Genomic DNA, 24,096 nt, shown 5'->3' with positions numbered 1-24,096 from the left:
CTTTACCCTGGACACCCAGCTTCTACTTGTATATTCTTAGTCACACTTGAACCATGTTCTCACTGATCCATACTGCACCCAGCCTTCAGAAGAGCCAGCTTCCCACCTCTCGCCCCAAAGTGACCATGGAATTCGTCGTCATCCTGAAATCTACAGGCAAAGGCCGATCTGCTGTCACCCTATGCATTTCTGAAAGACTTACCAGGCCAAAAGCAGGCAAGCATGGTACCTCACCAGCACTGATAAATGACAACCCCCTCCCACAATCTCTCCTGTTCAAGTTTCTAGCTCTTAACTCCATCTGTTAGAAATCTTCTCTCCACTGAGCCAGTCGCCCATTAACGACTCTCAGCTGGAGGCAGAACGTGCAAGTCCAGTACCAGTCGAGTTCTTCCCAAAGTGATCTGTTCTTCAAGCTTAAACGGTTGGCTTCGCCACTTGAGATCGAAAAGAGAATGCCTACAGATGCTGCCAAATGGGAAACATATGGTAGAGGACCTTTCAGAGACCTTATCGCTTAACTGATGCTCCACGTTGCTCATTCTTAATTACATTTTACAACACGTCAATGGTGGAAGGACAGCTCTGCCAAATACCATCTTTGCTTGACTACATTTTTCCAAAAATGAAGTTTATTTTTAATAACGTTATAGTAGCCCATATAATGTAATATAATGGACCCAAACCAATTTTAGAGATTAAGGCTGACATATGGTCCCAATACTTTGAAATGTTTAGTTTGAGGGAAGAGAAAACAACAATAATCCTTGTTCTTATAATAAGCAAAGCAGAACTGATACAAGATTTCATGGCTTTTATTTCTTCCGTTCTCCTCTCTTGTTATTGCCCGATGTATATTCCAATTTAAAGATAATTTAATAAGTCTCTCTATCCGTTCTTCTAAAAATAGTACTCAGTTGCCATGTTTTACTGTTTAGGGGTTTCAACTTGTATCTTTCAATATTCCCCTTTGTGTAAATAAATACAATTTAAAACTAAATGGAACTGACAGGACACATACAAGCGTCAATACTTCTGTAGCGTCTCCCGAGAAAGGATATGTTTCAGTGACTTCAAGATGTCATGATTGACCATTGGATTAGGGTGGAGTTGTGTACATGTTTTGTCAGAGTGAAGTCAGTTTGTACAGAAGAGTACACCAACAGGGGCTTTTGCTTCCATGTAAGCCAGCTGGAGTCCATAACTAAAGTTTGAAAGAAAGACAAGCTCCCACTTTTCTGCCAATTAGCCATTCTGCAGTTCAGTCAAATTCTACTAATGACACAACAAGCCCACAAATATAAAGATGTTCAAGTAGGTAGCTGTGTCAGCATGCGCAGGCTGCAAAGAAACAAGTAAAGCTTTATTCCATGCTGAAAGGACAAGAAAAGAGACAGATCATTTTCGACTGTGGAGTCTTCTTCAGGTTTAAAAGTTTAGTGTGTATAATGCTTCAGCATCACCTCTCCTGGCTGAGGAAAGGATGGCACTGGCCGCAGATTAGCATACTCAAAACCCCCCTCACTTATGAGGAATAAGTCATGGAGGCAGCTGCAATGGTGAAGTTGGGGAGGAGGGGCAACACAAAATACACAGACTTGTGGGTGCTTGCGAGTGTTTAGCAGAAAATTTAGAGGGTTAGAATTGACCTCTTTCTGAAATTGTGTTACATTACGCCATTCATCAGACTGCTATAAATACAAACTTTTGTCCTTTATGAACACTGCTCAGCCAGTCTCATCCAACCTCCATTCCAGCATTAGCAAACTAAAAACCTCTCACTTGAATTGGGCCAGTACCATCCAGTACAAATTACCAGCATATGTGATTTACCGAGTTTTCTGTACTGGGACTTCTTGTTCGTAACGGTTCATGGAACTACATGAATGACCTAATATCTCCACTGTTTACAATTTGTATCTTGTTATATATAAAACACATCTGAGTATAATTCTTGATGGACTATAATATGGTTGTGCTTTTTTATCCTGTATGTTAATGCATTGAGATGAGATAAGAAAAAAAATCCTGAGCTCCATTCCCGTCCAATTACTTTGATGTTACAAATTTTGAGCCCGTCTTTGACCAAGTACGGGAATCGTTATTTTCCTAGTTTGTAATGATACTGAATTGAAGTAAAGCAACTTTCTGTCTTTCTAATCTGTCGTGAAAGAGCTTCTCAGTTGTGTTGTTTTTACCAGGTTGTTTCCATCAAATATTTTAACAGCATTTGCAGAAGGGGGTACTGGAACTTATTCTGTATCCAGTTAATGCACTGAATTTACTTAATGAAGGGCTTGTCTGCAGCTGCAGAATTAGTAACATTCTGTTACAACACAGTTAACATTATGCAGACATTTATATTCAAGAACTGTTGTGCTCTGATCCTCAGGTGTCATGTAAGACTCAGTATCAAGTATTAGTGAGTAGTTTTCCTTGAATTTTGGCTGTTCACTAATTAATAAACTGTAATGAATATTGAAGCTAACTCCAAATGGGTTTAAACCCAGGAGTCTAGAGCTATGAGGAATCACTACCACGATTTATTAGGTACCGTTTTGTAATGTACTGTCTACATTGTGTGGTGTTGTCTGTTCTACTGTGTCGTGTGCTGTACTGTGCATGTCCTGAGAGATCAGTGTGAATAAGAATTCCAGTGCACATGTACATATGGCAATACACTACTCTAGTCTCTTTACTCTACCCGAAGTGATACTAAATTCGTACTTGCAAAGAGAATTACTGTAAATGCTATAGTTATTGTCAGGTGATGCCTAAAGAGTGATTTCTAAAGAGTGATATCTATCAATTATTCTAGTGACTTTATCCTGTTTATCCAGCAAGCAAAGGGCGCAGGCTACACCTTGGAATGGACACCAGTCATATCCAGTGTTTAATTCTCATTGAAACTAGATGTTAAATTATGCCTTATTTATGACAGCAAATGGTGAATGCACAAAAATCATGTTTTTTTCCAACTGCAGTCAAGGTCCTTTTGCAGCTTTTGAATTTCCATGCACATTTTTTCTCCCAGGCATTCAAGCCCTGAGATCCCTGCCCTACTTTTTGCTGCTGTTTTAATAGGTAACTTTCTAATGAGTCACGTGCAGTCTTGTGTTGATTGCATCTGTGAAAGCAAGGCCAAGGTGCTCAGAGGGAGAGCTTTGGCTCATCGTGCTGGACCAAAAACCAAGCACTGTCTTAACAAGCACAGACCTTTCTCGTGGTTGTCCACAAAAATGGGAAAATAAAAAAAAACAGCCTGTAGCTAATCGTAACACACAATGAAACTGACAGCGAGGTTTTTCTGGTTGTGATCAAATCCCAGTTCCATCTTGGGAACCACATTTCCAACAAGCCTAAGGACCCTCTTGGCGGGCCCTTATTAAGATGCAGGAGCCTTGGTCTCTGATGTGCTGTTTTGAGTTCCTTGTTTCTTGCTCCAGCACCTCTGCAGAGGCACAACAGGGAAGGAATATAATGTGATGTTGCATTTACTTCACTTTTCCCCTCCACTCTTCCTCATTTGGATTTGAACCAGGATCCATCCTGGGAGCAGATTGTTTCCAGATCAGTAACTATAATATTTCCCAGCTTTCTCAAACCTTTCTCAAACTTAGTCAGCAATGTGCTTTGTCCAATTATTTTTTTTGACGTTTTTAATGTCCCAGTGGCCACAATACAAGAATAAGTGTGCTGTTGACGTTTAATTGAAAATGACGTCCTTTGTTTTGTTAGGAAAGCCGAAATAATGGGCAAATCTGCCTCTGACCATGACTTCCTTGGTCATGTAGGTAAGAGATTGCAGGAATCCCTGAAGAGTACAGGTATCAGACTACATTACGCAGATATTTAACCATTACTTCCCAACACAAAGGGATTACCCAGAGATTAAGAACAGGTTTCCTTGTAATGCTGGTCCCAGACAGTAGTGCATAGACGAATTGCCTACACCTTCAATTTCAAATGAACAGGTCTCAGGGAGGGTAAAAGAGATAAGAAATTGGTTTTTCAGACTACCATTTGCTATGTGCTCAGATGTTAATCTGTAATTACCCAACAGCAAATAGCAGTTCAAATCCACCAGGATTCCCTGGTGCTGTGAATCATAGTATTTTTATCCCTGTGTTTAAAACTACAGTATGTGTGCTTAGAGCACTGGATTTAAGATTTGCACAGCTGTTCTAATGTTCTAATAGTATGCACATATAGCTGAAAAAATTCATTTGTGAGTTGCACACCAAAAAAAACAATTGTTTCAGGACATTTCGGACTAAAACTCCCTCCTACTCTAAAAATATTTACATAAACTGTACAGTATGCACGGTGCACGGATGTTTGAATATAAATATATATTTTTAATGACAGACATTTGCTTAGATGGCCTTACATAAGGCAAATGCTGAAAAGAGCGCTTGTTGGACTACGGTAGGAAAGCTTTCACAGTGGCTGACTGGTTTACATTCGGCGAGATGTGCTGGAGATGTGAACATTTCGAGTTGTGTCTTTGAAACCATGTTTTACCGTGTCCTGCAAAGAAGCTTTTATGTTTCTAATTTCATGCTCATCAACAACAACAAAAAGCTTTTTTAGGAAAGTGCAAATACAAATTCGTGGCAACCATGAGCATGGCTCTGTTTCTAGTTAGGAAAAAGTATGGCCCTGTGGCATTTCTCTCATATTGTCAAGGAAGCATTGTCTAGTGTCAATACCACAACTCAAAAGACAAGCAGGATCTAGCAGGGGCTAGCATTGCTGCCTCACAGCGCTGAGGCTCAGGGGTCAATCCTGACCTGGGGTGCTGTCTGTGGGGAGTGTGTATGTTCTCCTTGTGTTCGTGTGGGTTTCCTCCCACAGTCTGAAAAACACCCTGGTAGGTTATTTGGCAAAACAGGCCCTGGTGTCTCTGTGTTTGCATCTGTCTGCCATGTGACAGAGTGGCAGTCTGTCCAGAGACTATCCTGCTGTGCACATGTTGCTTGCTGGAACGGGCTCCTGCTCTCCTGTGACCCTGAATTGGAAGACGTGTTTAGAAAATGGTTGCGTGTGCTACAGTAGATGAATAAAACACAACTGACTGATCGAAGAATCTCATTGGTCTTTTGTAATGTTTTGGAGTGAAGTGCATGGATAAAACTGGTGAAATATTGCAGGACACTCCCATCAGTCATTGTTGGGTAGATGTTTGCCATGAAGCTAGATGTCAATAGAAATATTTGTGTTTGATTAATATTCATTAAATTTAATAAGTATGTATTAATATTAATAGCCTTCATCTTTACCTAGAAGGAAATGATGGCTTAGTATTGAATTATACATTGTTTTTGGATCTGGTTTGGCATCCTGATGTCCTAATGAGTCCTGATGCAGCATCCAGAGAAATGACATTGGACAAGTGAATGGGTAGCTCTGTGAACTGTGACTCTGTATCTTTGGCAGATGTGGTTGAATTTGCAAGCAGCCTATGGTATACTGATACTTTCTAGTCATTAACTGATACTACAACTATAACATTGATGACAGAAGCATCAGCAGAGCTGAGCAGAACCATTGTCAGAACCCTAATGGAAATTCACCTTAGTAATGTTCCTGTAGTTTTTTTTCCCCACTTTTACCACTGTTGTTTCCTATAGCTATACTATGTCTTCGAGATGTGGTAGCTCAGACGGCAAGGGCATCTAGCTCCTGACCGGAAGGTCCTAGGTTCAATCCCAGGAAGGGGCAAGTGATGTAATTTGCTCTAATTCCTTCCAGACAGCTCCCAGGTCCAATCAGCCTGGTTTACAAGTGAGTACCGGGGGTTACCCCTACTGGGGGTAATAGGCCGGCTGGAGTGTGATGCTGACCACATCGTCTCCACCGCCAGTGTCGGATGGTCAAGAAAAATGGTGGCCCTTGCCCCCCATTCCCCCGTGGGCCTTTATGGCCTGAAAAAGGACCTACCTACCTATAATATGCCTTCACTGTGCTCCACTGCAATGGTCCATGGGAAGACTTTAGTATATTAACTTAAACATAACAGCATTTAAAAGAATTGTCTTGTGGCATAGCAGTGGGCAATGAAGACATGCAGAGACCATGGCAAAGCCACAGAAATCATGCAAAAAATGCTTCTACAAATTTGTGATCTACAGTATTTCCTTATGAAAGTTTACAGCCAGAGTTTTGCAGAAGGCTGCAGCAGTTTTACTGCTTTACAACTGCAGATGGGAAAGTGCACTCTTAATCACATGGGCATTGAAGTGGAGGGGCTTCCCATTCCCCATATTCTCAGGCAGTCGTGCTCTCAGAAACTCTTGGAGAGCAATGGAAACGAAGGGAAAGTACATTAGGACTGAAAGCAGGAGGCACTTCTGGGAGTATGGAACAAGTTTATAAGCCTTGTTGCTAATGCTGATGCATTCTCTTCTTTCAAGAAATGGCTGGATGAGATCGTTGGATCAAATAGCGACTTGCATTCTTTAGACAATCACATCACATTTTATGGAATGCAATAATCATGCCTCAAACCCATATCCCTCTTATACTGAGTTTGTTGTGCTCACCACATGCTGACAGAAATTCGCAGTTGTGCTGGTACTTACTGTATTTCCACTTGCCTGCAGCCTCCTCCAGCCTGTGCTTGCCTTATTGTCATTTGATAAATTGATTAAATATTTACTTTAAAGTAGCAACTCGATTTCTTTCTCAGACCTGCACTTAATGTTGGCCTGTTGAGTTGCCAGTTGACGTGGATCTGAGCATTTGTCAAAGCAAATAAGCTAACAAAATAGATTCAGTCAAACAAACAGTACAATCTGTCCAAGCTCTCATAGTCCCTAAAGCACTAGCTAAGTGCAATGCAGAAGTATGCAACATGAATTCAGATCCCCAAATTAACAATAATGCTCAGCTTGTCTTCTGTGCAGTCTGCTGGATGGGATATGCTACAACACCTTACTATTACAACTAAAAATAATACTAATGAAGACGAAATAAGAGCTGTAGAATCAGAAAAATGCCAATTACGTATGGCCTGTATCAAAGGTTAAGTGATCTTTAGTCACCATAGCTTCTTAATCACAATTACAGTGAAAGTTTCAGTTTTATCCAGGACAATCTGCCATTTTCTTGGGAATTCTGGAATTTTCATGTGTTTATCAAGCTTTCTTTGTCACACTGATCATGCTAAATGACTCCAGCTGAGGAGAAAATATTTTTTGTTGAAAGGCTGGAAATCATACAGAAAGAAACACATGTGGCTTTTCTACATAATATATTTTGTCAGGAAAAGGCACAATTCCCTCAAATATGTCCTAAAAATTGTTTGTGCAAATTTTGTCTACTGAAGTATAAGCAATAAGTAGGTAATTAAAGATTACTTGCTACCAGCCAGCAAAATAATTAAGATTGCTCATTCTGGATCGGAGAAACAAACACATTACACTGCACACCTCACCTGTTTACTCCTACATGAATTCACTGGGCGTCTGTTCTCAAATCAAAGAAAATGTGCATAAGAAATGTAGAAAATATTCATCTACATTCAGCAGTTTTGGAGGAGAAAAAAATTCAATTTTCAGAAGAGCACTACTAAATAACAGTGCCCACCTGTAGAGAAGTTGCATATTATAACTGGTGACCGTAATGAAATTAGGATCTGTGTTTTGGAACATTTTCTGTTATGTAAATAATCACAGTCTACTTCTCTGAACTGGTATTGGAGCATTTAGAGGAATGGTCCTTTTTTGGGATAGAACAGATTCCTAAATGGTTATGGTACTGTATACTGTAGTTTCTATATAGTACTATGTGGATTCATTTCATGCACATCAGATTTTCACATCACCTACAGTCTCAACAAATAGGATCTCTACCCACAGTCCTAGCAAAGATCTTAAACACCCCTCCACTTTGAATACGCACTACCCTCATCCAAGAGACACCTCTCTGCCCCACGTTATCAGGTATTTGACCTAGGAAATAATTTATTCTCCTTGGAATTTCACTTTTAAGACATGCAAAATAATTTTATCATAGTAAAGTCTGGTGTTGTGTTGGGTTCAGTTTGCCCTGGGAGATAGATTTGAACTGAAGTAGCTTCCGAACTCACAAAAAGTTTACAAAAGTCAACTTGGAGCAGTTTAATTAAATGCCATTAAAACAACGGATGAAATAGCAAGAACAAAACTACTGTGGCTTTACAATGCTTTCATTTGGGAAAAAGTTAAAAAGGATATTTTATTCCTCTATTTTACCAGCTATGTCAACAGAGTGCAAAAATGTCATTAACAATGACAACCAAGAGACTGCACTGGAAGCAATACAAGTGAACCTCCTTGCTTGAGAGAACAAGAGCTGTGTCCCATCTGGGATATGAACCCACAACCCTTCAGTCCTAGGCCTCTATCTACAGTACACTGGTCCTTAGAGTGGAGTCAACATCTCTCGTCCTTCATTTTGAGGTGCAGCTGAACGTGACCTGAGCCTAAGACACAAACATGGCTAAGACTACTTGTGTATTAGATACAAACTGCAGCCTCAGTACATGATAGAAGATTTCTATTAAGTAGAGGGAAGAAGTCTCTTTTACATAAAAGGCCACGATCAGGAGATAATAATAATAATAAATGCTTATACTTCTATAGCGCTTTTCTGGACACTCCACTCAAAGCGCTTTACAGGTAATGGGGATCCCCTCCACCACCACCAGTAGCCCCACCTGGATGATGTGACGGCAGCCATAGTGCGCCAGAACGCTCACCACACACCAGCTCTCAGTGGGGAAGAGAGCAGAGTAATGAAACCAGTTCATAGATGGGGATTATTAGGAGGCCATGATTGGTAAGGGCCAATAGAAAATTTGGCCAGGACACCAGGGTTACACCCCTACTCTTCTCGAGAATCGCCCTGGGATTTATAATGACCACAGAGAGTCAGGACCTCAGTTTTACATCTCATCCAAAGGACACACCCTTTTACAGAATAGTGTTCCCATCAATATACTGGGGCATTAGGACTCACATAGACCACAGGGTGAGCACCCCCTGCTGGCCCTCTTTCAGGGACAACCTTACCAGGAGTCTCCCATCCAGTTACTGGCCAGGCTCACACCTGCTGAGCTTCAGTGGGGCTGCCAGCTGTGAGTTGCAGGGTGATATGGCTTCTGACTAGGGTTTCTTATCCAGGACAACTGCAGTCAACCTCATTTAAGCTGTCTTTCTTCACTGTGGTCAACTGCAAAGTATCCCAATGTTCTGGTTATGCATTCTGAGTACTTGTGCACTCGTGGCGTAGATGTGGGGGAATACCCTTTATAACAAGGCTTCTGACCATTTGGAGAGTTTGCGTTACAGATGCAGGTATAAGCTGTGCAGAATTAGCAGAAAAAGAATGAAGCAGCTGTAGTAGATTTGATGAGAAAATACCAAGGACGGAATTGCTTTGCAGATAAAAATCAGAGACTCAAAACTCAATTAAATACAGTATATTAAAAACAGGCCTTCAGATGTTATTAGAAGTATTACAGAGGTATAAAGTGTACAGTTATATATATATATTATGGAAGTTTGAGTTGCTGTTGGGGTTTTAATACAGATCAATAAAATGATTTGTTGGATTTTTCCTTTAAAAAAACAATGGGTGAAGACAAACTATACTAAATGTAGGTTGCTTTTTTTCTCGCCATGAACTGTTTCTAAACAACAATTCCATGTCTTGGAAATGGCTTCTGCAAGACCTTTTTTTTCCCCTAGAGCTTCAGCTCAGCGACCGAGTAACTTGGGAGGACATGGAAAATATGTATCCATTCCATAAATCTTCCACATCTTGTATCGAAATACGGAGTGCCAGCTCAAAATCTTTACTGTACTAATAACATATGTTTGCTTTTCATTTCTTTGGCATGTGTCCTTCCAAAAACCTAATCTGAGCCAGTTTACCAGCTAGTCTCAAATCAAGACTAAAATAAAAAGTAAGAAAAGTAATAAGCTCTCTCTTTTTTGGGGGTCTGCAGGTGTTTGTTCTTTGGATTACCCTGGTCTCACGCACCGTTGCAGAACTGTCCTGTGATGCTTTGCTCATCGTATCTGGAAACCTCACAGGTAGGTTAACCCTCTTTGTTAAAGGTACTCCTGACCATACAGCAAAAGCATTCTTTTTCACATGTTCAGTGTGTTGCTACAGCCAGCTTTTGAATGGCTCGTACCCTGAAATACCCCCGCAATGGGCTGGCAATGCATTCACAATTATACCACTTGCTGGAACATCACCACTTGTTAGGAGGGATGAGAGTTCAATAACTCAAAGAGGTCTCTGATGAATGTGCACACACTGATGTACAAAACATTTACTCTTAAATTAAGAAAAAATATTCAGTTTCAGAAGCATGGTGCTAATATTGATGTTTATGGTGGTTTATGAGGTGATCATCATATTTGTGTATTGCAGAACTTTCTCAGACTCCGCTGATAAAATGAATGAGCTTGATCATGGTTCTTACTGGAGTGAAATGTGTTTTATAGCAGTGTGGCTCTGTGCTCAGTGTAGTGAAAAAAGCACCATTCCAATTTTTCCCTACTAAAAATTGATTTTTTTTAAAAAAACTGTTGCACCTTCACATCCAACGATACAGCCAGGCCAAATATGTTTTTGCATATGCCTGCACCATTTTGAAAAGTGCAGCTCTGTACTCTGTACTTTAAGGAATAAAGCGATACAGTATACATCAGAGTCACAGGAAAGCTAGTACTGGGATGAACAGTTCAAGATGCTCTAATTATGCAGTGTATGGACTAAAAATACAGCTTACGTTTAAAATACAGAGATTGACTTTTCCTCCAACACGCCGAACAGTGACAGGGCTTTAGAACTTCATTAAAAAAATCAAAATAAATAAAGCAGCTTATGTCTCAGGAGGGCAGATTCCTTCTTGAGATTTTTTTTTCATTCTCTGCCCTCTCAATTCAGGCGTAAATCTGGCACCAGTTTTTGAAAATTGGATTAAACTTCACGTTATTCAGAAAAGCCAGGCCTCCCAGATATGATTTAACCCTTTTTCACGCAATTGGTTTCAGATCATTACAAATGAGCCTTTCTGAGATGACCTTCAAGGCATTCTTATTGTGTTCTTTCTTGTCTTCTCCGATAGCAGACAAAGCACTAAAGGATCAACCGCCCCAAAAAAAAGGTTCCAAGAATGAAAAATTTAAAAAGCATGCTATTTGCGTTGGTTTTTAAAGTCACTTTGGTCATTTGTGAGGTTTATTCTTTGATCATCTTCCTTTACATCACCGGTATAATTTTCACCTGGGTCTCTCGCTTGTAAGCACCTCTAATGCATCCCTTCAACAAACTTAAAAAATGTATTGACAGATACTGAGGGGGCACAGGTTAGTCTGCGTGTCTTCTTATATGCCAGCAAACTAGGAAACTATTTTGAATCAGATGGGGTCTCTGCCTGCTCCCATGAATTGTAACATATCAATCAGTCTGAAACATTTGATCAATTCTTTGTCACCGTCAGATATTAATAACAAATTTGAATTGGATATTGTTAAGCAGGCTATCAAAAAGCTGGCTGTACACTATTCTGCATTGATATGGGTTATGGGCAGGAAAGGACGGGCTATCCTTGTCCTAGACACTAAGAAGGCATCAGCCATTAACATAATCAAGCACTTGGCTCACTAACACTGTACTTCAGTGGTCCAGAGATAATCAGAGAAGACGCTAGTGTGATGCATCATTCAGGTGTCTTGCAGAGAACTGCCTTTTAGCTGCTCTTCTAGGTATGTTTTGTTGTCTTCCTGCAGACTTGGCTAGCTCAGCTGCTGTAACAAAACTTCCCCAACCCATTGGGAAATGTTTCAAAGGCATTCAAACCTCCCCTTCTGAAGCTGCACCTCTGACCTCAGTCCAAACACACGTTAGAGCCCCTATGCCGCAAATGCCAGTGCAGTGCAGTTTTGGTCACCCTGACCCTATCCCAGGTGCCTGGCATCACCCTAATACGGGCATGCACACTGTCAGCTCTTCCTTAGCTTTGCTCACTCCAGAAGCCCAACTCCAGAGTGACCTCTACAAACCTGACACAGGCCCACTCACCGGGGAGTGGACATACAATGCCGTTTGCAGCTACAATGCAGTTTGGGTCATTTTCTCTGGTCTCCAATGCTATCCAACTGTGTGAGGAAATGGCGTAGACAATCTATTTGAAGAATCTGGACATTTAATAGCATTAGTAATTTTAGTCATTTTATTTAATCTGGCATTCTAAAGAGGCTTTATAGTCATAAGGATCTCCAGGCTGGTTTTGATTTCCAGTTTCGAATTCAATGTATGTATATATTCCCAAGCTCTCTTTATGGCAAATTGATTTTTAAAAGACTGGGTAAATCTGGACTGGAGGCTCTTGGGATCCATTACAATTACATTTTGTTTCTTCAGTCTCCCGGATGTCTTGCATCACTGCAAATGAAAACAATCTGGAAGTGTGTCATAAATAATGGGGCTTGAGCAATAAACCATGGCAAATCACTTCAAACAAGCAGGACTGCGAGTTGCCCAATGTGGCTTGTATTAGACCCCCTGCTGTCAAAGACTGGAGGAGAAGAAGCGTTTGATGCTTTTAAATCTCAATTTGAAAAAAGCAAAACAATGCCTATGATGAAATCGGGTTTGGAGCTGCTGAGCAGTGTTGAGAGTAGGGATGTGAGGAGGTGTAATATTTAGAATTTGGTTAATAGGTTCCAGTTAGGATCTGCTAGGATGAATGTTCAGGTCAAGGTTAGAGTGTGGTTGGGAATCAGCTCTGGGTAATTGAAATAGAATTGTTGTAAGTGCTGGAATTGTGATTAGGATTACTGAGAGTCTTGGGGTTAGGTGAATGTTTTAGCTGGCATTAGGCGCTGGGATTGTGCATAGGCTTAGAGTGAGTTTTAAGGATTAGAGTTCATTTTAGCATGAGGGATTTGGGCACAGTTTGTGTTAGATTCACAGTGGGCCTCCTTGTTATCCTTACTGACGTGTACTGCACCATTAGCAAAAGGGTGCAGGTAAACTGATTCTGTGTCAGGGCGGCAGACAATCAAGACCACAGATTGCAGTCCCAGCTCTGCTCTGACTGCACAGCCAGAGTGCCGTGTAAGAACTGGGGCTGCACTGCTGGCCTACTTTATGCTACCCCAAGAGTCAGTCATCATATCGCATGGACAAGCTCATTTTGCATTGCTAGCTGAGGGGCCATACCAAATAGAATAGAATAGATAGATACTGAAGATGATATTCGGTCTCCATTATATCTAATTTTCATACAGTAGTATTGAAACGAGACTCATCTAGATATTCTTCTCCTCTGTTCCAATCTCTCCTGCTTTCCAAGCTGACAGCTAAGTCAGAACCGAAGTTTCCAGTTCTTCCTCTCCTGAATGTTGTCATGCTTGTCCTCGCTGGAATCATCATATGCTTTTGTAAATCCAATGTTCTCATGAGCAAAACTCATTATTCTGGCCTTGAACCGGATAAGTAGATTTTTCAGTTTGGCATTCAGTCTAAGGTATTACATATTCGTCTCTGTCTCATTAACAATGCAGTTGACATGCCAATTAAAGGTTAATGAAAATTTTACGGATAGTCAGGCATGCTCTTGGAGCTAGGGGAATTATATATTTTTTTATAAGACCGGAAAGTGTTTCAAAGCTGTTAAAGCCTTAAAAGACTTTTGCTTGCTCGGCAAGCTAGTTTGATTTACTGTCCTTAGTGCTCACTGGCAGGTACTCATTAGAGTTGCATCAGTACAAGGACTGATCTGAGTTGTTTTCACAAGAACAGTGGTCATGTACTGTCCAACAGACACAATCAATTGTCACTGGGTGTAAATCCCTCTCTTCTAGGTCTGTCTGCCTCTTTTGTGTTGTGACAGAAGGAGCTGTTTTCTGCAGGAGGAGTGCTGGCTCCAGGAGGCATTTCCTCTATTTGCATGCCTACATCCCTTTGAATTCCCTCTTACGGTGTTGGGAGAATTGCGGAATAAAGCAATTCCACTGGATCAATGTCTGAGACATCCTGAAATAATAATGCAATGTTTCTCCTTAATAATATTAAAATAATGATAATAATCATCAACATTTTACAGTCTTGTATAGCACAGTACAAGTCAGAGGAAAGTATCTTTAACTTTGAGATCACTATTGGAACTATGTTAGGGATCAAAGTAGATTAATAAAGCAGATGACACCACTCCAGCCGGACTCACCGCCACGACTGCAGGTGTACATAAATCACAAATGTCGGAGCCAAACGCAGGCTGGGTCACGTCAAATAACAAAAAAAAAATGGTGAAAAGCAGTTGAAACTGCATTTTTAAAACAAATTAAAACTAAATTATATTCCCTGCTCCATGAACTGACAGCCTTCCCTTAATATTGCTTTGGTGCTATAAAGACGTAGCGTGTCTTTGTGTGCATTTGGTGTAGAGGAGTTGTACCGCACAGGGGGAGTTTTAAAAACAATCAGAATTGATTCCTGTATAATCGGTAGGACTCAATTCAGCATTACAAACCACCCTGCAAAATACATGAGAACTGTAAGGAAATGCAGATGATAGGTGGAATGAAAAGACTTGGTTTCTGTGTCTTATAAGGTAGTCTGTGAAGACATGCCTGGGAAACTAATAACAATTAAAGCTTTTGGAAAAATTCCATTTGCATGGTATACAATATTGAGTTGTGGATCTTTTTGAATATACAAACTTGCTTACATAACTTTAATTAGAGCAATTGCAGCAAGAAACACTCTCCAGCCTTTATGTCTTTATTTGCCAATCTGTGATATCACCAGTGGACATCTCTGCATTAGTATAATTGTGAGTTTTCAGGGGTATTAGGTTTGCATCTTTGTGGCTCTGAAAATATTTTTGTTTCTCTGCTGGGTTGTAGAGGTTTAGAACAGCTTTTATTCTTTAATCAATATGGATCTACAGTATCGTTTACAAAGACATTAAGTAATTCTCTCTGAAGAATTGGATAAACTCCCTAGCTATTATCTCTTCAGCAAGAGTCTGTCTATTAGTAGATTCATATTATAAAGATCATTGTGATTTATCTAAATTTATTTAAAAGGCCAGCAGATTAAAGCTGTTCTCTATAGTTTGCTCTATTACCCGTAAGTAGGATTTAGCAAAATATAATTATGCATGATTTGCTTGACCTTCAAAGACAAATTGCAGAAATCAGTGCTGCAATAGCAATTGCAGTTATAACTGCATTTTAAGAGTGAGCAAAATAAAGTATTTGGAAGGAAAACACAAGTGTAACACTGCAGAGAACGGATCCAAGCCCTACGCCAGCCCTACGGTTTTGTTAACATTAAAGGCGTTGCTATCTTGACGGCTTCAATGCAGTACAAAGAAATTACTGCTGTGTACAAAAAGCTAAGTGAAAGCGAAGTCAAGCGATATTTCTTATCATCACCATTTAAGATCTCCACGCCTTCAGATTGCAAAGCTGTTGGAGCTAAAGCCATGGCTCTCGTTGGATGTCGCTGGAGAATATGTTGCTGTTTGTGACCCATCCGATGGATCTGATTATCCTTGAGCATCACTGTTGCCTCCACAACGCATCCGATTTCCACTCAGTATGACCACTCTCTACTAACATTCCCAAAAAATAACTAGAGAAACTACTCTGCTTTATATTTCTTTGAACTGGAGATCTCTGCTTTCCTTTTATTTCCTCCTTTCAGAGCCGCCTCAGTCAATTGTCTCAGCCTACTGCTAGAATATGTGTAGTGTGCATTTCATACTGTATTTTGGAACACGTCCTGTGAATCCATTTGTATTTTTCACAATAGATCGACCACAGCAGAATTAGCACCAAGTGGAAGAATGATGCAGATCTAACTGATGCTACACAACATGCTCATAGGTGCTCCAGCTCAGCCACAGGGGTCACTGTTGCTTAACGGGTAGAGCATATTTCCTAATTTGGGTTAACCTGAGGCCATGCAACACTAATTGTGCAGCTGTGCACTACTGCTTTCCTGGGCAGTCCCAGTCCATGCTGAACAACGACATTGAGCACGTTCTAGCAATTAACGTCCTGAATGTAGGGCTAAGTATAGCCCTCCAGATAGAATTTTTTTATTGGAGGAAGATATCATGAACCTCAGCAATGTATTTTGTTAAAGTGAGAAAGATGAGGTTTTCTTTCACTCACAAAGACTTAGGTTTAAGAAGATTGCACCATGAGTGTGACCCCCCTTGCCCAAATGAGCAAAGCAGTTACCGCAGTTTCTTTGTTGAAAGCAAACTTTATCCTTCCAGGTCATAGAACGGCAATGGAATTGAAGACAAATTTGGGAAATATACCGAGAGTAAATTTAGAGTCGCTATTTCCCCTGCCTGGATTTAATGCTTCTATGGTTGTATTTGCTTGGCTCCCAAATGGATTGCCCTAACCTTTTGCCTTCAAGTAAATTTGGCCTTGAAATACCATGGGACCCAATTTGTTTCCGATCCATCAACTTAGATTTGTGCACTCTTAAACAACAGGACACAGCAGGGACAACATCCTTGGCACTGTAATCCCAGGCGGTTTAAATACGGGACAGTTTTTGAACCTCAACGTTTCTGCTACAGAGTCACTGGAAACACATGAATGTTAAAATGGTATCAGTTACTTCAGGTCAGCCTATTGAAATGACTTTTTCCTGCTTATTGCGCTTTGCCTGCAATCAGTCAACTAGTAGGTCGATGATAAGCTTGCTCATTTGATTGTTCTGAACAAACCCCCACCAGTCTGGACAAGATAGCTGTCAGCCACTTTCAAATGTGAAATTGCACTGGAAGATTGAGTGTATATTCTAAATTATTTTGTATTGGGGAATACAGATTGTACAGAAGCTGGGTGCTGCTCACTGAGCAATGGTATCATTTTAATGACCATTCTGCACTTGCAGTGTTTTTTAATCTCCTGAAAACTTTCCCGAATTTAAAATCTCCCAGGACTGTTGCTCTCTGTCCTGTACGAGGTCGGTGACTGACGTGCTCTGTGGATTTTATTGCTGTTCATGCCCTTAAGCCAAGAAAAGCAGTCATTCAATAAATCGCAGGGGGATGTGGATGTTTAATGAAAACCATCAGAACATTTTTTTTATCCAATGAAGTTATCAACATTCAACAATTCAGGAGCAGTGACTAAAAGTGTTACATCTTAACTCCTTCTTGAAATGTTAATGAACTTTCAGAAGCCATTATTCTTCTCAGTGCATTGCATCACTTCCTGTTCCTGTTTGTTTCTAACCTCAATGTTGCTATATTTTAACAGATGAATTCAGAGCTACAGACATTGGAGCACTGAATGAAATAAAACATTGAGCTGCCGGAGGATCAGGACACTTGAATTATTTTTTGTCGCAACAATGTCCATTTTAACAGCCCAAAGATCTTATTTGATTTCTTTTTGTTCATTATCCAAAACCTTTCTCGGATATACTAAGACCACAACTCCGTTTCTTCCAAATTCTCAACTTTAAAAAGTAGGTTTCAATTATTCAAGACGTGTGGTTCAGCTGACTGAAGAATTTTGGAGTTGCAATAGCCTAATTCCTAAAGCTCATGTGTTTACATGGATAATATCACAATATCTGTAATGGCAAAATGGAATTTTACAGCCTCATTTCCGTGGTCTTTCCTAGTTATGAATTTATTAATACAGGAATTAAGAGTAAACCAATCAAGCTTTAATTAACATTGTGTTTCACCAGGCTTTCATCAATGCCTGGATTCTTATCAGAAGAATAAAAGTCATAATTGCTCCTGAAATATCATCTGAGAAAGAGCTCCATAAAAGGGACTTGACCTTGTGCTGCAACCTTGCTCATTTTTCTCCTCTGACCTCATTTATTTTTTTCCAAAGTAGAACCTTTTCATGTTCTGCCCTGATAACCACACCAGTTGCCAATCTTCTTAAAATGATTATTAGGTAGTAAACACTAAAGATCCATTTCTGTAGTTTCCCATCAGCGTTCTGAGGTTTCATTTGGATACAAAACTGCAGAGTTTGCAAGCTGGGAATACAAATACTAATCTGCCTTTGAACACCTTACGTTTTGCAAAACATTTATGTAGGTCCAGGATGTTGTTGTGCAGAATTATTGATACACACTGTACCTGCAGTATACTATACATTAAGATTTTTAAACCATTGCCACACCATCAACGCAGGAATGTTATTAGATATGTAAAGGATCAAGTACAATATTTTTCATGTCTACAAAATCTTTGAAAGCTGAACTTGTTTTTCCAACTGAAATGAGATATTTTAAGGCTGAGTTCACATACATTGTGTACTAGATTAAATCATGGCAGAAATTTGATTACAATTTTAACAGTAGTGAAGAAAGAGCAGGGAGCACCTCAGTGGAACATCTCCAAATTAGCCACAGTGGGAAAAGAAAACATCTTGAGTGAATAACTGATAAATTATTGGACACCCTCCAGCACAGAAATTTAAGTTCTCTGTGGCTCATAAACAAAAAAATGCTCTCTAAGCTACCTCCGCATTATAGAGCAAGTATACAGTACCAAGATGTCTGATGTTATGGTTCACCAGAACTGATTATTAGGAAACAATTAAGGAGAAGGGAGTTTAGTGAGTTGATAACTATCTGACTAATAGGAAATAATTTGTGACTCATAGTAGAATCAGATGACGACTGGACATTACGGTCCTCGAATGGACCAACCCATCCACATAGACATCCTGCACAACTCTTGCAAAAAGATTTCCACAGTATGTGAGGATCAAATTCTTATGGATTCTTGAGAACAACAGCAGCACTCCCCATGGACCCCTCCAGGGAAGAATCCATGCTGGACATCTCTCAAAGGAAAAATTAAGGAGTCCTGTTGGAGCTTGTGAGTCGTTTTGGTTCCCACAGCCTTGCAGAAATCTCACAGTATGTATGGGGGGTTGTATGGGGAGATTGGGGCGAGAGTGCTCATTATCGTTTCTTGCCATAGCTACTTGTGGCATGGTTATAAAAGCCCTTTTAATGCTACTAGAACGTTTGAAGGAAAACAAAGGGAGAAGTGGGTGTATTGCATATTCTGAGTGTTGAGTTGGCCATTCAGGATCTGTCAGCCTGCGGAAAAGATAGTGAGCGATGAGATTAGTCCAAGGAAGCTTACTGCATGCAAAGAGGGGTACGCCTGCATTATTGTCAGCCCCCATGAAAAGTTGCTTTGGATCTCCCTCGGGGTCTCTCATTACAGATAATGGCATGGGTCAAAGAATCCAAGACAGATTGTCAAAGCACAATAAGAGAGAGGCTTGGATAAGGAGGTGCTAGGGGGAAGCCTGATAACCCCTTATGTAACAACAGGGCTTGACAGTCAGTTGAACATATCTATTGTTTTTATTTCCCACTGGACGGTGCAGTGATGAGCAAGGCGTTTTTGTGGACAAGTGAAGGCTGTCCTTGAATCTTTCATCTCCCGTTCCCCGCACCATCCAATCGTAGCCACAGAGCGGCCAACAGCTTTCTAATTAAAGAAGGGTCTGGAAATTCAAGGCACGGCAGAAGGTTTCACCGCCTGGTCCCATTGCAAACCTAATGAAATAATTATACTGCAAGCGCAGGCAGATGTGTCACTGAAGTGGTTTCACTCACTGTTTCGCAGCAGGAAAAAAAACCCCGCAGAATTTGCTTTGGCAGGAACACTTGGAAATGGGTTTAATACACTTGGCCGGCACCTTAAAGGACTACTAAAGGAAATCGGAAAGATTAACTATTCGTCTCTATTTTAACAACTAAATTTTGGATGATGCAGATTAATGGGACCCCAGTAGTGGGACTCCCTGTAAGGCTTTTCTTTAAGATTCTTTACGGTTATCTCTTTGCTTGGAGTGCGTAGGCACTTCTTAACAGATGCCATTCACAGCACTCAAAGGATTCCCATCCTTAATGATCTGTCTGGACACTGACTTGCAGATTAATGCAGGGAGGCACTCAGTCTCATGGTGATATGCACTTGTCTCTCAGGGCATCTAGGGATTGACATTGACATCTTTATAGATGAAGTCAAACTCTCCTTTAGTACAAGCTGCAGATGTGAACCAGGAGTCTCTGCAGCCCTTCTGACCCCCACCAGACCAAATGAACCCCTCATTTCCAAAGTGTCAGTCCCCATGTAGAACGATATCCTACAGAAAGAAGAAGATATACTTTAGTACTTTAGTACTTACTTTAGTTCCTCATAAAATGTTCATTTAGGCTTTTATTTAAAATGCAATTCATGGGGTTTTGTTAACTGAACTAGTTTGGTTACAGGTGCACAATCATTGGAATCTGGTCGAATCAGGTCACTTTCTGCAACTTTTTCCCCCTTTCTTAAAGATTGAAAGAAAAACGCTCTGTACTTCTGTGTTCCAGGGAGAATAGCTCTTGCTTGCAAGATCCGTTTGCCATTCCGTGATCAGGGTTCCATCTACTGTCTCAACACTTTTGATCTCCTTCCCAAAACATAAAATTTAATCTGATTCCTGGAGTGAAGGTGCCCTGTGCTTTATTAGAACCTTAAATGAATGTTAGATCACAAACAAAAAATTGTCACATGAGGGTCTGTCTTCTTGGCTTTTGTGCTCTTTGAATTATACGTGTGTACATCAAAGCCCTGGATGTGATATTCTTAGAAATGGGGGGAAATCAGGATTTGACCGAGGGGTTTAGTCAATAAGTAAAAAAAATTATTCATATCCCCCAACTTCTAAGTGATTTCTAGCAATATATCCAAGCAGCTGGTATAATTAGAGGCATGTGAATTCTTTGTTCTGTGGCCCAGCTTTGTTGAGAGGAGTAACAGTCCAGGCACACTTGGTTAAACAAATATTTATTACAATGACAAAACACAAACTACACTACACACAACATACAACACACAAGTTACTTTATGTACACTATTTACAAACAAGGCGTTTCAGAGGCCAAACATTCTGGTCACCCACAAAACCCCAGACTGCTACTAAGCATTATAGAGTTTAATGTTTTATATATAAATATATAATTTATTACTGGGCGGTGCGGTGGCTCTGTGGCTCAGGATCTGCGCCTGTGCCTGGAAGGTTGCAAGTTCGTATCCCACAGCCAGCAGAGGAATCCTACTCTGTTGGGCCCCTGAGCAAGGCCCTTAACCCCAGCTGCTTCAGGGGTGCTGTATAAATGGCTACCCTGTGCTCTGACCCCAAGCTTCTCTCCCTGTCTGTGTGTCTCATGGAGAGCAAGTTGGGGGTCTACAAAAAGACAAATTCCTAATGCAAGAAATTGTATATGGCCAATAAAGTGATGTTATCTTATTTTATATGCCTACATTGGCCACACAAGAGATGAGCTGCCTTCTAACTAAATACAAAGCAACCTGCAGTTAAATCTCATTCTCTGCACCCCGGATGCCACAAAATAAATGGGATCCTATATCCCTATCCATATAAAAGCACCCTTAGCAGGAAAGACGTTTCTAACTGAGGTATCTTTTACCCAGGAAACCCAAGTTTCCTAAAAACACAGAATAGCACTCTCTCTCTAGCGAGGTTCAAATGCTTAGCTCCAGTCAGGTTTGAATGACCATGAAGTAGGAGCTCTCGCCCAACACAAGCTTCAAGTCCCAACCCCTCCAGACTCCTCTCTCTTCTCCTTCCTTGCCTCTTCTTTCTTCCTCTTCTCCTCTTGTGCTCTTAATGTCATCTTACTGTATATTGTATGTCTGCCCTGTTCCCTCCCAATCATTAATCCACAACTTACCTAGGTATACTAAGGTAATCTTTACAATGATTCTGCTCAAGGGACCCACCAGACCTCAGCAAACATCCTCTCTGCTTTGAAGTGAGAAGTGTTTACTCTTCCCAGTGTCACAAACTTTATCTATGATCTAAGAGACACTTCTTAGTCACCTATCGCTGTGACAATATTGATTTTCAGCTAAGGTGCCTCCTACAAAAAGACATCAGATAGTACTTAATTCACAGTTGTTTTTTAAATGTACTTATGTGATTTCACTGAAGTACATAATGGATAAATCAATGAACTACTGTAGCGGAGCTTAAATAGCTAGGCACTTTTGAGTGTGTTGTACTTTATCTAAAAATACATCTTTGTTTGTCTTTGCTTTTAACTCCTTGTCAAATTCCACATTGAGGGCCATCACTGAAAACATTAGCTGGTTCTTGTACAACAGAACATGTGTTTTTATTCCAGTTTCAAAGGGCTTGAACCTTTAGCCATCGGTATGGCTTATTATTTCAGCTCAATGTTCACAAATCTTCAATGGAGACTAAAAAAATTGAGTCCATAGTAGAAGTTAGGGAGGGATGATAACAAACCAAGTCACTTGTGCGCCATCTGTTCAAAATGTAATGAATACGTCCCTGCGTATAACAGGGATCTCAGCCGCCCGGTTTGAGGGAGGTTTCCTTTAGCTCAGCCGGCATGTTCCCTGTTGCGTGATGCTGGAGACCCGGCTTCGAGCCCAGGCAGTGAGGGACGAACTGGCAGGGCAGGAGCAGTGAGGGCAGAAACTGTTGCCTAAATCATGATCACTTGCAACATAATTTCCTGAAAACTACTGTCATGAAAACCTCTCTCATTGCATCAACCCTCCACCTCATCTCCTGCAGCTGCCCCCTGTTTCCCCAGGGGTCTTGGTCTCCTTGTCCTGTGGCCAGGTTAAGCCCCCTATAACCATCCTGTAATACATCTAATTCTTTGATGTCGATATGCCCTAATGGATTAAGGTTTCTTTTTTTGTTTGCTTGCAGCTCAGTCGTCAGCGTGGAATCAGACATCCAGTAATACCACAGGTAAGTACAGTCTTTGATTTTAGTTTCATTCTCTAAGTGCACCACATATCTCTTACGAATCTTCTAATGGATAAGACAGCATTTTGTTCGCTTTTTTGTTTTGCACCAGCCATCTGCTGCGATGACTCAAAGCCCCGGCAAGAACTGTAAAGATGGAAATGAATAAAAATGCAGATTTAAAGATGTGGTTAGGTTTCAAATGTGCTTGGCTTGAGAAATGGACATGCAGATAAGGTCGTCATCAGGTCTCACTTATTTAGGGTCACAGTTTTAGTGCTTTGTGGGAATTCTTGAGCAAAGATCACTGGGATTGAAAGTCCCAAGTACTATATTTATACTTCAGTGAGCTCATAATTGGTAGGAGTTGGGGTTTGTATTTCTCCCAAGCCTTTGTTATTAACTCTGTTACAGTGAAAGGAGACAAACGTGTGCTGGAGTCAGCATGAACCTGCACTGGAAATAAAAGAGCCATTTTGAAATTGAGCCAAAGAAATCAATTTGAATATCCATCTTCTGAAAAGACCTGTCAATGGGCATTGTGTGGAGGTGGTGACTGGAGTGTATAATAGGGCTCCTTTAACATTCTTCCTTTCCGTCTGCATCCCTTGTGGGTCTTGTAAACATTTACTGGACTTGATTTGTTTCTCAGATAAATGCAAAATATACAGTACAGTGGGTTCATGGACTTCCCACAAAAATAATGAAAACGAGAAGAATCTAATCCATTTGGAATATAATGAAATCCTTACAACAGGCTCAGCTGGAACAAGCACAGAGGAGTTAAAACAGGCTCTGCATGTCAATTCCTCATCTTTTGAATCTCCCAGACTCTTTACTTACTGTTATTTTATTATTTTTTTTAGACGCCACTGCTTGCAAATACTTTTTGACTGAATGTAAATCCTTTCTAACACCAGAAAAGATGTTGTAATAACCCTGGCATCCTGATATTCAGGCAGGCCTGCTAGCGTCTGTGAAAATGTTGCGGTGTGTTCTTGTGAGAGACTTTAGGAGCCAGTTCAAAGCCTATCGTCTGGGTTCTGACATCCTTACGTTGATAACCTGCTGTTTTTTTTCACTTTGCCATTAAAAATTGATGCTAAGGTGTCTTGTCCCTCTTGAGCCTGTTTTGTGAAAACCGCTAAAGAATCTTTCACGGCCAGTTGCTCACCGAGATAACAGGAAATACCTTGATGGAAGGCAAAACTGTAATGGATGCCTTTGATTCTGACAAGAAAAAGCTACTCGCACCGAGTAGGGAGCA

The 24,096-nt window shown here is 40.5% G+C and overlaps 1 protein-coding gene across 1 annotated transcript in view; it reads left to right on the top strand.

Moving 5' to 3' along the window:
* crhr1 (corticotropin releasing hormone receptor 1) overlaps positions 1 to 24,096 on the top strand; it is an 88,954-nt gene that overhangs the window by 16,356 nt on the left and 48,502 nt on the right. Inside the window, exons 5-6 of the mRNA XM_088905957.1 lie at positions 9,995 to 10,099; positions 22,796 to 22,832. Of these exons, the coding sequence (XP_088762083.1) occupies positions 9,995 to 10,099; positions 22,796 to 22,832 (142 nt within the window). The remainder of the gene's footprint in view (positions 1 to 9,994; positions 10,100 to 22,795; positions 22,833 to 24,096) is intronic.

This window comes from Atractosteus spatula, chromosome 26 (genome assembly GCF_055471065.1).
Source record: "Atractosteus spatula isolate fAtrSpa1 chromosome 26, fAtrSpa1.hap1, whole genome shotgun sequence".
NCBI lineage: Eukaryota > Metazoa > Chordata > Actinopteri > Semionotiformes > Lepisosteidae > Atractosteus > Atractosteus spatula.
This window is presented reverse-complemented; position numbering and strand designations above follow the sequence as displayed.